Below are 15,558 nucleotides of genomic sequence, written 5' to 3' on the forward strand. Positions count from 1 at the left end.
ATATAAATATTATATTGTACAAACGTGATGGTATATTGTTAGAACAATAAACTTTTCACGTTATAACGTGATACACTTGTGTTTTTCTTTTGCCTGGGTGGCAGCTCTACGCTTCCGTACATTTCTCACTCTCGGCAACTCACGTTTTGTTTTTTTTAAAGGAAGCCTAGTCACGTGACCGCGCAGCAACAAACCAATGTGGAGCAGGAAGAAGGGGGCGGAGCAAAGTGTCGCTGCAGGAGGGGAAGTGTTTGCACTGACAGAGCAGCTTTTTCGTGAAACGGGGGCAAAGTACTGAACCTAGAGGAAAGAAATTATAAAAAAACGTCGATTCAATATCATACCTACGTTAACGTCTACATTTGGATCGATCCTCTTACCCTTGTCTCCTGGATCGTAGCCGAGATCAGCGTTAATCACGTGGGTCTCTGCTCCCTGATCGGTTTCCTGTGTTTGGAAAGAGTTCCAGCTTCATCGCGGAGTTTCTCTCGGTTTGTGGGCTCATCTAAAGGTAAGCACCGAGCTAACTTTACTGTGAGTTCAGTTCATGTTGAGTTTAGCTCCTGAATGAGGTCTTCTGCTGCTCTCCTCGGTGTCTGTTCACAGTTTATTGTGAACACGTTGAGAGAAGAGCGAGAGAGTGTTTGGAGAAAAACACCAACTAATCATTAGCTCAGCATGCTGGGAGAAGTTGGAGCAGAAAAGTCTTTTCATTGTCCCTGCAGCTGTTTTTCTGCCTGCACCAAACCTCTACAGCCTCATTTCTATTTGAAGTGATAACAGGAAATGGATGAGCGCGATCTGCTGCAGTATCAGGGTCACAATAAACTTTATTGTCCAGCTGCTGTGGATGAACACATGAGAGGAAGTGAACTCCTAAAATGATCTGCAGACAGCAGCTGGGCAGTAAAAGGATTGCAAAAGAGAAAAGAGGAACATGGAGATACCAACAAGAACACACAGGACAAAAAGATAAAGACATGCAGCAGTGACTCGGTCACTGCAACATCCTTATTTACTGTTCAAGTGGGCACAAGTAAGGAATCCATGGTGCCTTTAGGTGCATCTCGTATACCCAGCAGTCTACACTCCAAAAGCCACAGGAGTTCACTCCAGGTATTTATTAAAACCACTTATTCTTATGATCTGAATATTTAACCACGTGTTAATCAGCAAGCTCCACCAGATTGTTGTTAACCCTTTCTCTGATCGCATTAATGAAACCTTTTGTAATAATTATATAACAAAGACTTGTGCATTATACATGCCCTGTACTTTGGGTATGATTACTAAACCTCCACGATATTTGTGTGTTTTTATATGATTAGCTGGTTTAACTGAAGACATGTAGTTATTAAATCCTAAAGTCAGCATGTGCCATTCACTTCTACATTAACAGATGTTACAAATTTAAAAATAAATAAATGAAAGCTCCTCAAGTACCTGTGTAATCACTTTAATAGTGGTTACATGCTCAGGTCATTTCTTTACTACAGTTCTAATTAAAAATCTCTGTCTGTGTGACATGTTGATGAAAAAGTGCTGCTGGAATCTAAATGATTCCATGTAGATATCATAATGGGCATGACTTATCTGATAATTAAAGAAATTCACAAGGTTAAATTAGTTTGTCTTTTTCACAGAGACATTTGGAGCAAGCATATGATGAAGTATACTGGTTACAACGTAATATTTTTGAGGTAGAATATAATAAGTAGAAACCTATTAAAAAATGCCTGTAAAGCAATGCATATGTTTTGTGTCACCTTAGTTTTGGCCCTGTTTAACAAACACTTTGTTGAATTAGTAATAAAAATGAGGTTGTTTTGATAACTTTAATATTGATATAATGTTAGCTCTTAATTACTTAAAATAATACAAAAAATTATAAGAAAGTAATGAGAATGTTTTTATGTCAACCAGGAAACCTGAAACTGTTTTAAAAAAACTTTTCTGGCTTGAGTTTCCGATGCACCTAAAGGCACCGTGGCTTCTCTACTGGGTCCACACATGCCTCTTTTCCAATAGTTCCTAGTCAAGTCGACTCAATTCTTAACTCATTACAGTCGAGTACCAACTCAGTGTACTTAGGACCGTTACAGTAACACGGAGAAAAGTCCCATGACATAATTCGTATACATCAAAAACAACAGAACAATGGAGAACATTGAGACGGTGGTACTTGCTGCTGAACTGAGGGTAAGCATCTGCACCTCTGGACCACAGTGTTCGCATCGACTAGGTAAAAAATTAACTACCTGGTACCAGCTAATACCTGAATGCTGAAGGTTGAATCGAGCTGAGCCAAGTAGGTGGTAGTGGAAGGGGCTAATATTGGTCAGCAACAGCAATCTATTGTCAAGAGTAGATGCTGTAGCTGCAGTCAAGGGTAGGAAGATCTTTTCAAGCAGGATTTGTAAAAAGCATTTTGACAGTCACACAAAGATGGACAGCTTTTGTTCTGAGGGTTTGGAAAGAGTTTGTCTCTGTCAGTGTCTGCATTCACTTTGTTCCTCTAATAGAAAATCAATGTGCAGATGTTTATTCATGCACTGACTGCTTCTATTCATCCTGCAGCTGCTGGAACAAATTAATGGTCTAAAAGTTGCTTTGCTCAGGTCTTTGTTTGCTCTGCTTCCTTTTTCTTCTTCCAGGGATCAAATACAGACATTCATATAATAAATGTTGTTTTTATTCAAAAATACATATTTTAGTGCACATTAGAATGAGAGTTTTAGATGCCTACCCTAGCATAATAGGCCAGAACTAGTCATATCCCACAAAAGTGTATAAACCCAAATCCATCCTTTGAGACATGAGTTTAAGGCCCTGTCATAGTAAAAAGGCTGCTTAGAACCAATGTCACAGTTACTCCTGAAGTGTTACTTAATAAGAGAGTTACCCCACTTTGCAGTACAATGATTTCTACAAAGAGTCACAGAGTAAAATTTGTACTTTTAACATGTGAGACACTTTGACTCTTCAGTGCAGTGTGGAGCCTAACGAATATCTGCTTTGTGTCCCAGCTGATCAGCAGGAGGAGAAGAGTCTGACAGAGCAGCAGAGGAACATTTTCAGCCGTCTGGACTCAGCTGAGTCACTACAGAGGAAACAATGAGCTCAACACAGAAGGTGAGGAAAATATTGCTGTTACATTTTTTTTAAACTGATGTTAAAAGACAAAATAAAAGGTCACAGGACACTGAAACAAAGTCTTTAAAAATCAAGATTAAAATTAAAACCACACATTTTCATACATTGAATAATTTTTTTCAGTGAGCAGTATTCAGGACATTTCGTTTTGATAACAAGAACTGAGAGAGTTCTGAAGGCAGGAGGAATCTAACCCTGTATTATCAACGTATACCTAAGAAAGTGTAATTCCTTATCAGGATGTTCAAATAATGCTTTGAAATTATGTTTAGGATGACCAGATAAAGTAATTAAATCATGAACTGTCACGCTGTGTTAATAAATGTTACAAACAAATAAAAGAAAACATGGAAAGTAGGAGTTCAAGCAGAGCAGCCTCCTCCTGTTCACTGAGACATGGCTCACGGACCACACACCGGACTCTGTCATAAGTCTGGATGGCTTTCAACTGGTTAGAGCGGACCGGAATGCAATGGAGAGTGGTAAGAGGAGAGGTGGGGGACTAGCAATGTATGTCAATGAGAGATGGTGTAACTCGGAGCACATCACTGTGAAGGAACAGAGCTGTACCAAAGACATTGAACTGTTGGCAGTTAGCGTCCGGCCATACCACCTGGCCAGGGAATTTTCACACGTTATTGTGCTGACTGTTTACATCCCACCCTCGGCCGACGCTACAGCAGCCTGTGATTACATTCACTCCACTGTCTCTCAGCTACAGATGGCACATCCGCAGTCCCTCATTATTATTTCTGGGGACTTCAATCATGCCTCACTATCTGTCACTCTCCCAAACTTCTTCCAGTACGTTGACTGCCATACAAGGGACAGCAAATCCCTGGATCTATTGTTTGCCAACACAAAGCAGGCTTACAGTGCATCACCCCTCCCCCCGCTTGGCCACTAAGACCACAACCTGGTCCTTCTCCACCCCACCTACACTCCTATGGTGAAGAGGAACCCCCCCACGAAGAAAGTGATATGGGTGTGGTCTGAGGAATGCACTGAGGCCTTAAGAGACTGTTTTGAATGCACAGACTGGCAGGAACTCTGCAAGCCTCACGGTGAGGACATCGACGCCCTCACTCACTGCATCGCGGACTACATTTCTGTGTTGAGAACACTGTGCCTACCAAGAAGATACAGTGTTTCTCAAGCAATAAACCGTGGGTCACCCGAGAACTGAAGGCCCTGCTGTACAAGGAGGAACTTAAGAAAGTCCAAAAGGATCTTAAATACAAGATCCGAGAAGGCAAGGAGTGCTTCAGGAGGAAGATGGAAAACCAACTCCAACAGAAAAACGTCAGAGAAGTCTAAAGGAACATGAAACAAATCTCTGGACATTTCCAGGACAATGGAGGAGCCACAGTGTCTGCTGGCCGGGGGTGGGCTAACGACTTGAATCTAGGCGATTAGAGGATCATCAGGGGGTCCTTTTGTCCCTCTGTGGGGGGTCACTCCCACTAGGTTTATATCTGGGACTCTCCACCATTTGACCTTAGAACTGAAGAAGCTTCTCGGATGAGAGGTGAAACGTCTTCAAGCAACTTAAAGAAGTCCAGACACTTTTCTTTGCAAGCTCCTTTGACATTTGAATATGGCCCACTTATCGCCTCTCCCACCCCCCAGGTTCCATTAACCCCCCTCCATTTGCCACCCCCCCCTCCGGGTGCAATGCCATTGTCACCTGAGCTCTCCTCTCACCACAACCCTGCTTCACCCCTATCCACACATCTATCCACAACAAAGCAAGCCCCACCCCCCCACTCCAGCCCAGCCTCACATCTACTTCACAGCTGATCAGGTGAGAAATCAGCTCAAGAGGACGAAGGCAAGGAAGTTCGCCTACCGTTCTGGAATTGGGGTGGATGACGCTGTCATCTACCTGGTACACCGATCCCTCTCTCACCTAGAGCAGGCGGGGAGCACTGTGAGGATCATGTTTTTTGACTTCTCCAGTGCTTTCAACACCATCCAACCCGCACTACTGAGAGGGAAGCTGGAGGGAGCCGGAGTAGGCAAACAGCTGACTGCATGGACCATCGACTACCTTACCAACAGACCACAGTATGTGAGGCTCCATGACTGTGTGTCCGAGGTGGTAATCTGCAGCACGGGGGCACCACAGGGCACGGTTCTCTCACCTTTCCTGTTCAGCCTTTACACTTCAGACTTCTGTTATAATTCGGACGATTGCCATATACAGAAGTTCTCAGATGATACAGCCATCATTGGATGCGTATCAGACGGGAATAATCAGGAATACAGGGGGGTCATCAGTGACTTTGTTGGCTGGTGTGAGACCAACGTACTCCAAATCAACGCCAGCAAGACAAAGGAGATGATCATAGACTTCAGGAGGAAGTCCCCCCTACAACACCGGTGAACATCCAAGGGAAAGACATTGAGATAGTGGACTCTTATAAGTAACTGGGTGTTCACCTCAACAATAAACTGGACTGGACTACAAATACAGACGTCCTGTATAAGAAGGGCCAGAGTCGAGGAGACTGAGGTCCTTCGGAGTCTGCAGGACTCTGTTAAGGACATTCTATGACACTGTGGTAGCATCTGCCCTTTTCTATGCAGTGGCCTGCTGGGGGAGTGGATGCACGGACAGGGACAGAAGCAGGATTGACAAACTGGTGCGGAGGTCTAGCTCCATGCTGGGATGTCCCCTGGAGTCTGTGGAGATGGTCGGTGAGGGGAGGATGTTAGTAAAGCTGACATCCATCATGAACAACCCACATCACCCACTGCATGAGTATGTGAGTGGGCTGAGCAGCTCCTTTAGTCAGAGACTGAAACACCCTTGCTGCAGGAAGGAGCGCTTTCGCAGATCATTCATCCCAACAGCAGTTAGACTCTATAACTCCTCAATCACGATGTCATGAGTCAGTGGACACTGTGAACATCCACGGTCACCACTTCATGCATAATGGACCTTCCATGACCTTCCAAGCTATATAGTTTGTCTTCCATATTTCCAACTATATCCATAATTACATACTGTGTATGCTACCATTGTATATAGTGTATTATCTTAGTTTTTTTCATTGATTGTACTCAATTGTATTTTTGTATTTCCTTCTGATATCTGTACCTGAGCTGAGGTGACGCAAAAATTTCCCATTGTGGGATCAATAATAATGATAATAATAATAATAATAATAATAATAATGATGATGGATTGGATTTATATAGCGCTTTTCAAGGCACCCAAAGTGCTTTACAATACCACTATTCATTCACTCTCACATTCACACACTGGTGGAGGCAGCTACAGTTGTAGCCACAGCTGCCCTGGGGCAGACTGACAGAAGTGAGGCTGCCATATCGCGCCATCGGCCCCTCTGGCCAACACCAGTAGGCAAGTAGGGTAAAGTGTCTTGCCCAAGGACACAACGACCAGGACAGAGAGCCCAGGGATCGAACCGGCGACCTTCCGGTTACAGATACGATTCCCAACCCCCTGAGCCACGGTCGCCAAGTCTTATCTTATCTCTTAAAAGTATAGACCTGCTACATATTTAGTGCCATTCTGAGTTAATATTAACATTTGTGTATAAGGACTCATTGAGTTACTTTTAAAAAAATCAAATGGCTTATTGGCTATTTTTGATCTAAGATATATATTTTCAATTTTTTGAGCAATATAAAAGATGGACTAATCTATTGTGATGTGACCCTTTGAATTTGACCTCCACATTTTGAAGCATCAGCCACAATTATCTCCAAGTAAGGAAATGGGATGTTTACACTGAGCATACTTGTCATAATTACTGAAATATTTGATGATGTCATGTTCAGAATTTGTATATGCAGATATTTTGAAGAACATCTGCTTGCTTTACTTCTGAGAAACTCTGCCTATCTAAGATGCCCTTTTTATATTCAGTCATGTTAAGATAATTGTCTAAGACCCCTCGAGTGGCCTCTAGAAGAACTGCAGGATTTGGCACTTCTGTGCCAGCTTCAATTTTCAGCCCATTAAGTTTTGTCTTGGTTTGCACTCGCACTTGGTGGGATTTCATGTGCTACTACCACATACTAAACATTTCTACATATTAAACAAATATCTAGGACTGCCTTCTTCCACTTGTACAATATTCCTAAAATTAGAAATATGTTGTCTCAGAGTGAGACTGAAAAACTAGTACATGCATTTGTTACTTCTTTGTTGCACTTTTGTAATTCATTATTATCAGGATGTCCTTAAAACTCCCTTAAAAGCCTTCAGTTAATCCAAAATGCTGCAGCAAGAGTCCTGACAGGGACTAGAAAGAGAGAGCATATTTCTCCTGTTTTGGCTTCCCTTTATTGGCTTCCTGTTAAATCCAGAATTGAATTCAAAATCCTGCTCCTCACATACAAGGTCTTAAATAATCAGGCCCCATCTTATCTTAATGACCTTGTAGTACCATATCACCCTATTAGAGCACTTCGCTCTCGCTCTGCAGGCCGTCAGGTTCTCATGTTGTTGCTAAGGATTGTCTTATTGCACTGGAGTCACACTGGGTTAAATATTTACACTTGGGTTTTAAGGGGTATTTATTATTTTCTTCATTATTTTATTTACGGGTTGTACGGAAGCCCCAAATGCAATTTCATTGTTCTCTGACAATGACAATAAATAAATAAATACTAAAATACTAAAATACTAAAAATACTACTTGTTGTTCCTAGAGTATTTAAAAGTAGAATGGGAGGCAGAGCCTTCAGTTTTCAGGCCCCTCTTCTGTGGAACCAGCTTCCAGTTTGGATTCAGGAGACAGACACTATCTCTACTTTCAAGATTAGGCTTCAAACTTTCCTAGTTATGCTGCAATAGACGTAGGCTGCTGGGGATTCCCATGATGCATCAAGTTTTTCTTCTTCAGTCACCTTTTTCATTCACTATGTGTTAATAGACCTCTCTGCATTGAGTCATATTCCAATAAATAAATAAATTATTATCAATCTCTGTCTCTCTTTCACAGCATGCATTTCGTCCTGTCTCTCACAGGTGGTTCTCCTGGAGGTTTCTTCCTGTTTAAAGACAGTTTTTCCTTCACCTGTCACCAACGTGCTTGCCCATAGGGAGTCATATGATTGTTAGGTTTTCGGGGGGGGGTTGTATTACTGCAGGGTCTACCTTACAATATAAAGCACCTTGAGGTGGCTGTTGTTGTGATTTGGCGCTGTGTAAATAAAATTGAAATAAATGGAACTAAAAATTGATCTGCTTGAAATTCTCTTTTCTATTAAGCAGCCTTGTTGCTAACATGACTGCATATTGTTGTTGTTGTTACTATATTTCAAACATGTAAACAATATATAGGTACATTTAGTAAAGAAAATAAGAGAGAGAAAAAATACTACATAAAAGTCAATATATTTCAATATAGCTACCATTCTGATTCCTTTACATGTTCAAAGGGAGTGGGAAGAAGTACACACTTATTTAATCCCACCCCTTTGCCATAAGTTATCAGTTAATATTTAGTCAGCTTAAATAGTGAACAGATTTCTGATATAATATATACTCTAATATCACATCATGACATTTTTTTAAATAGAGACATTCACTTAATTTCAATATTTTTCCCTTTCTTTATAGTTCGAGAAGATCATATTTTTATAACTCTTTTTGAACTGGTTTATGTTCGGACATGGCTTTAATTCCATATTCAAACTGTTCCACAGTTTCACTCCATGCACGGAAACACAAAAGCTTTTTCTTGTAGTGCGTACCTTCCCTGTTTCGAAGTTACAAAAAACCCTTAAATAATAACTTCCTTCTTTCAAAAAAAACATGCTCTGAATATTATGTGGCAGTTCTTTATTTTTTGCTTTGAATAGACTTTGTGCTGTTTGGAATTTCACTAGATCGTCAACTTTCAATATTTCAGACTGCAAGAATAGTGAGTTTGTATGTTCCTGTAACCTGCATTGTGGATGATTTGAGCTGCTTTTTTTTTTTCTTTTTTTTTTTTAAGAGTAAAAAGTGAATGTAGTGTGGTTATATAGTTGTTGCCCCAGGCCTCTGCACAATAGCTTAAGTATGGTGAAACCGGTGAACAGTAGCGAATATGAAGTGATGTTCTGTCTAATACCTGCTTTAGCTTGTTTATTATTGCAATGCTTTGTGATACTTTGTAATGAATATATCTTACGTGAGCTCTCCAGTTAAGTTTTTCATCTATTATTACCCCCAGAAATTTATTCGCACTGACTCTTTCAATATCAACACCCTTTATATGAATCTTAGCATTTGTATTTAAACTACTATTTCCAAATAACATATGTTTAGATTTATTCAAATGTAATTATAATTTCTTTTTATCAAGCCTTCGTGCTGTTTCATCCTCGGATTTTAAACTAGTATTAATTTACGGCTCATTTTGTTCCACGACTGCATTTCACTCATTGCCTCTGTTTGTATCTCTGTCATTGCAGGACCAACATGGAGCAGGAGGTCCGAGCACTCAGGAGGCCGACAAGCCTCAAAGAAGAAAGGGAGAGAAAAAATACACCTGTGACGAGTGTGGGAAGGCTTTTACTCGGCCTGGAAACTTAAAAACACACCAACTCATCCACAGTGGTGTTAAAGCATTCAATTGTGACTTGTGTGGAAAGTCTTTTACTCAAAAGAGTGCCCTAAAAACTCATCAAAGCCTCCACAGTGGAATTAAAGCACACACCTGTGATCAGTGTGGGAAAAGTTTCACATGGAAACAAGGCTTAGAAAGGCATAAGCTCATCCACAGTGGAGTTAAAGCATACACTTGTGATCAGTGTGATAGAAGTTTTACTCAAGGTAGCCACTTAAGGATTCATCAAGTTTCCCACTCAGGAATTAAAGCATACAGCTGTGACATCTGTGGGAGAACCTTCAGCCATATAGAGAATCGAAACAAACACCAGCGGATTCACACGGGACAGGATGTGTACTGCTGTGATCAGTGTGGCAAACGATTTGTAGCATACAAACATTTACAAATCCACAAATTTTCTCACACTGATGAGAGACCCTATAAGTGTGACCTGTGTGATAAAGCTTTTAACGCTCCATATTCCCTGAAAGCACACCAACAGATCCACACCAGAAAGAGACTCTTCAAGTGCAGTTACTGTGAGGTATGTATTTGTATTCTCCTCTCCTCCTCTCCTTTCGATGCGACAGAGTATCTAATCAATTCAGGTTATTTTTTTGTCACCAATGTATCATCCACAGTTTTCATGATGTCGTTTTCAAAGTTTGTGTGATGGTAGACACTGATAACTGCTTGAAAAGTTTTAGTTTTGTAAAAATTGGGTCATGGTCACAACGAACATGAAAACCAGTGAAAACTTTAAATTGTGCACAATTTGTATTATCCACAATACTAGGCCTTGGAGGACATGAGCGTCTAGGTTGGCTAAGCATTTGAACTTGACCTTCATTCTTTGTGCCTAGGGTTAAAGTTTCAAGAAACTATATTGAGTATTATATCACATGCTAGGGCATGGAGAGAGCTGTACATCACACTTTCTTTTCTTTTTTTTATATGAAAACCCTTCGCTATGATTTGCTACCTTATCATGGTGAAGGGTTTTGTGTGTCCTGGAGATCCCAGGTGCTATGTTGGTAGAGTCTCCCATGGCAAATTGGTCCTTGACTGAGGGACAGGCAAAGAGTGATTCAAAAAACCTGTGTGAAAGAAAAATCTAGGGAACAGTTCACCTTGCCCTGGGATAGGGTTACCGGGGCATCACCCTGGCCGAGGCCTGGGGAGGGTACCTGAGGGTTAGCACCTGGCGTCCAAGCCTTAGTTCAGGGGTGGCCAACTCCAGGTCTTGAGAGCTGGTGTCCTGCAGGTTTTAGATAACACCCTGGGTCAACACACCTAAATCAAATGATTAGTTCATTACCAGGCCTCTGGAGAACTTCAAGAAATGTTGAGGAGGTAATTTAGCCATTTAAATCAGCTGTGATGGATCAAGGACACATCTAAAACCTGCAGGACACCGGCTCTCGAGGCCTTGAGTTGGCCACCCCTGCCTTAGTTACTGGGACCCAACAGGCCACAGCTCAAAGAACGGCCCACCACCTGCAGGAGGCACCACACTGCATTTGGGTTTAGTGCACTCTGGTGGACTGATCCCCGGCTACCCAGGCTAGTGATTGGGACATTGAACAACACCTCTCTGGTTATAAAGGAGCCTTAGTTATTGCATTTGGTTCAGAGGTACCAGCTACATACAGTCAGGCTCATCTGAACGTGAGGCTTGGGCTTGGAACCAGTATGGATTTGCCCTTTGTGTGAGGTGTCGGCCTTGGCTGGGTACCTTAGTATCCCTTCGGGTTGCTGCCGGTATGGTGGAGTTTCTCCAGAATGAGAGGGTTTGTTCCCTATTCCTTTGTCACTGAATAGGTCCCGACAGTCGTCTGTGCTTATGGGCCGATTGGCAGCTTCAAGCATGGGTGTCGAACTCCAGGGTTTGAGGGCTGGTGCCCTGCAGGTTTTCCATAACATGAATTATGTGATTACCGTATTTTCTGCACTATAAGTCAGACTTACAATTCTTTTTAATTTTCTCAAAAATCGCCAGTGCGTCTTATAATCCGGTGTACTTTATGTATGAATTCCGGCTGTGTTTACTGTTACGGTAAACACTTCAAGACATGTTGAAGTAATTTAGCCATTGAAATCAGCTGTCTTGTATCAAGAACACATCTAAAACCTGCAGGACACCACCCATCGAGCCCTGGATTTCGACAACTGTGGTTTAAAGTGTTCAGCCTTCTTGGAGTCCGTGGTTGGGGTGCTTGAGGGTGCTCCCCCTGTGGACTCATCCTATTGGGAGACTGGAAGTTTTTACAGCTTGGCAAAAGTCTTGAGCCAATACTTCTCCAATTATATGGTAAAGATAATAAAATACACAATTTTAGTATGTAATGCATCAAGGTCCTAGGTCAAAGGTCAAGGTGACACAAAATAGTAAGAAGCTTTTGCTTTAGTTTCCAATGTGTCATCTGCAGTGATGGGAATAACGGCGTTACAAGCAGAAAAAGAGAGAGTGAGTTTTGAGTCGTGAGAGATTTGTGATGTTTAGCGTGTTTGGAGTGTGTAGTTAATGTGTTGAATTGTGTAGTTAGTGTGTAGTGTTGTGGATAGTTTTGTGTTGTGTGTCAGAACAATGAGGTGACTACTGTCTCCAGGTAGAAACAGGAGTGATACACCTGCTGTCAGACCTGCAGGTATCAGGCTGTGATGTTTCCTTTATAGTGGACAGAAAGTTTTGGAGTGGCACAAATAATTTGTGTGGCATCTTATTGAAGAACAGCTGATTGTTCTGTAAATAGTTTGAAGTGGTTATTTAAAAAATCAAGATAAAAGGTAAATGGATGCAAATAACTTTGTTGTTTGCAAAACTTGTGCGTATGATTTTAAAATTGACAATTTATATTTGCATTTAAAGTTATGAAATATGATTCATTAAACATGTTTGTGGTTGTTACAGTAAAAAATCACTTTTTCTACTCTGATTTTATGTTTTTTGTCTGATTTTTGATCAGTTGTGTTAATACAGTAAGTCAAAATGAAAACATAACTGTAAATTCAGACACGTGAGGTTGTGCTGAAAAGGATGATACCAAACAAGGCAAAGTTTTTCAAGGTGAAATGTGGAGGTAAAATCAAAAGTTAGAAAAAATGGCCAATTATACCCTGGACCCCAGAGGGTTAAACGTTTTTTTGTTTGTTTGTTTAAGTAATGCAATAGTTACTTTTCAAGTAATTAATTACTTTTAGAATATTGTAACTCAGTTACTAACTCAGTTACTTTTTTGAAGAAGTAACTAGTAACTATAATTAATTACTTTTTCAAAGTAATTTGCCCAACACTGTTCATCTGCCAGCTTTAAAGCACTATATTAGTCTTCATTCTTTATTTAGTGAGTCAAACAAAATTCTGTTCTGGATACAAATTTGGGGTAACATTAAGTTAAGCGCGTGTGCCTCTTGAATATGACGTGCTTATACTTTTTTGTATAATTTTAGTTATAGTAGTTCAGTAAGGTAAGTGCTATGATCCAAATCAGGGGTGTCAAACTCCCCTGATTTGGATCAAGGACACATCTAAGGCCTGGAGTTCGACACCTGCGCTCTAAACAGTAAAATGTAATTGGACATCTGCAGAGATGCTCTTTATTTCAGGCAACGTTGAGGATAAAAATGTTGAAGTGACTGACTGACACTGTGTTTGTGTCTTTGTTTAGAAGCAGAGCGACACAGATGGATGCAGTTCTCAACTCTGTCGTTGCTGTGGTGGCGGGAAAGAATTTTTTTGTGACTTTTGTGGAAAAATGTTCAGTCAGCAAACAAGCCTCAAAACACACCAGCGAAGACACACTAGACACAAACTGAACTACTGCAACAAATGTGGGAAAGGCTTCCCCACTCCAAGTACATTAAAACGCCATGAACTCATTCACAGTGGGGTTAAAAAGCACCTCTGTGATCAGTGTGGGTCATCGTTCATCAGTACAAGTCAGCTTAAAAGGCACAAGCGAGTCCACACAGGAGAGAAACCATACAAGTGCAGACACTGTGACAAAAGCTTCTCACATTCAGGTAATCGTAACCTTCATGAAGCTACACATTAAAAAAAGAACTATAGCTGTGACCAGTGTGACAAGAGCTTCAGGAATCTCATGTGGCAAATGAACGGTTTCACTGTTACCAGTGTGCTAAAACATTCACTTCATATTCTGCTCTCTGCAAACATCTGCAGGATCATGAAGGGCTGAAATCATTCCCATCACTGGATCACAGTGAATCAGAAGAGAGAGAAAGAACAGAGACTGAGAACCCTTGAGATCAGGCTCCACAGAGTTCAGATAGAATCTCCTCCTCCCCCTTTTGTGAGTGTGGACGCTTCCTGTCTTTGCTCTTTAAATGCTTTGCTTCTTTTATTGATTTTTATGCTGGTTTTTCCCTTTTTTCCGTATGAGCTTACCTGCGATAGCTTCTGGAAACTTATAGATCATTAGGACTAAAGCGTTCTTAACAGAAACAGCAACATTTTTATAGTTACCGTATCTTCAGCGCTCCGTGTGTCTGTGGCCTAGACACAGCTAAAGCCTGATTACAGCGTCTGGGCACCGAACAGCCTCAATAGCCTGGAAAGGTGCTAACCGCATTATAATAAATCCTCAAGCGATAATCCCCCCCCTTATGCGCGTCTTAAAACCAAGACACAAATCATGTCTCAAGAAAGGGGGAGGACGTATCACAGGCAGGGCACAGCGAGCTGAAATCTCTGAAACCGACTGGCCTTCACTTCCTACGAGACAGAGAAGCTCTTCTACCCCTGTATACGGGAGGAAACAGGACTGGACAACCGTGAATAGGATGGTTAACAACAAACCTCCAAAACAACTGAATGTGAAACTGCAGAACAGATTTGCTCCACTATCAAAGGACCCTGGATCTATATCGGACAACCATCCATCTAAAAGCAGCGAAGTAAGGTCTGAAAATCTGTTGAAAAGTAGAAGACCACAGGGAAAGCTAAAGGCTAGGCCTGAAACTCTGATTGTGGGTGACTCTGCCGTAAAGGATGTATAAAGCATGTGCAGTAAGAACTCTTAAGTCCTCTGCTTTCCTAAGGATATGGTCAACAACCTGAAGGAGAGAATTCTTCAAATTGCAGTTGAATATCCAACTGTGACAAACATTGTTCTGATGAGGCAGCTATGAATGAAAATGTTCTGCTCGTCACATTTTACGCTTTCTAAACTGTTCTGCTTCAGTGTTCATGTCGAGTGGTTCGCTTTGTTCTAGCAGTTGAATGAAGAAATCTTTTGTCGTGTTATCAAGTTTTTATTGAATGTATTTAAAAACGTGTTCTGCAGATGTTTTCTTGTTAAGGTTGTTGGTGTTGTGAAATTCTGCAACAATTAAATAAAAGTTTAAAATGTTAAATTAAGAAACAGTTTGAGCCTTGATTTCACTTCCTGTATTTCAGAGTAAAGACTGAAGTGACAGTCAACCTGATGTAACAGCCAAGAAAGGTTTAGTTTGTCTATGAACAGTGAACACCTGTGTGGATCAACGCGCTTGTTTTCAAAAGGTTTCTCCAGGCATGGAGAAGATCCGGGCCCCAGACATCCAGAGGCCCCAGAGTGTGAGAGCCCAAGGAGGACCACTGGAGGGGCATCCGTGCCACCCTCTGGGAAGAGCTGAGGATTCCCAGACGAGGGGTCACCCAGCGGCCACAGAAGCCAGAAGGGGCTGCAGTAGCATGCCCGCCAGCTCTGCCGGCATCCAGCTGTGCCAGAGTAAACCTTTTTTTTTTTTTTGTTTGTTTGTTTGTTTTTTTGGCCTGTCCCGTTTGGCTCTTTTGCCATCAGAATTGTTGTCTAAAGGCAAAGAAAGA

The 15,558-nt window shown here is 41.4% G+C and overlaps 1 protein-coding gene across 2 annotated transcripts; it reads left to right on the forward strand.

Annotated features, from left to right (window-relative positions):
- Positions 1-201: 201 nt before the first annotated feature.
- On the forward strand, positions 202-15,112 carry LOC146566968 (uncharacterized). 2 transcript variants are annotated; one of them, XM_085286650.1, is made up of 5 exons: positions 202-511; positions 3,027-3,132; positions 9,592-10,272; positions 13,397-13,751; positions 13,912-15,112. In XM_085286650.1, exons 2-5 carry the CDS (start codon positions 3,115-3,117, stop codon positions 13,917-13,919), a joined length of 1,062 nt encoding a protein of 353 aa, XP_085142776.1. In that variant the 5' UTR covers positions 202-511; positions 3,027-3,114; the 3' UTR covers positions 13,920-15,112. The 2 variants fall into 2 exon arrangements, with proteins under 2 accessions (XP_085142776.1, XP_085142775.1); XM_085286649.1 differs by having other exon boundaries at positions 13,397-15,112.
- The last annotated feature ends 446 nt before the right edge of the window (positions 15,113-15,558 follow it).

Source organism: Mchenga conophoros, linkage group LG9 (genome assembly GCF_057382185.1).
Source record: "Mchenga conophoros isolate Kocher_MC1m ecotype Shallow Benthic linkage group LG9, M_conophoros_male_GT1.1, whole genome shotgun sequence".
Lineage (NCBI taxonomy): Eukaryota > Metazoa > Chordata > Actinopteri > Cichliformes > Cichlidae > Mchenga > Mchenga conophoros.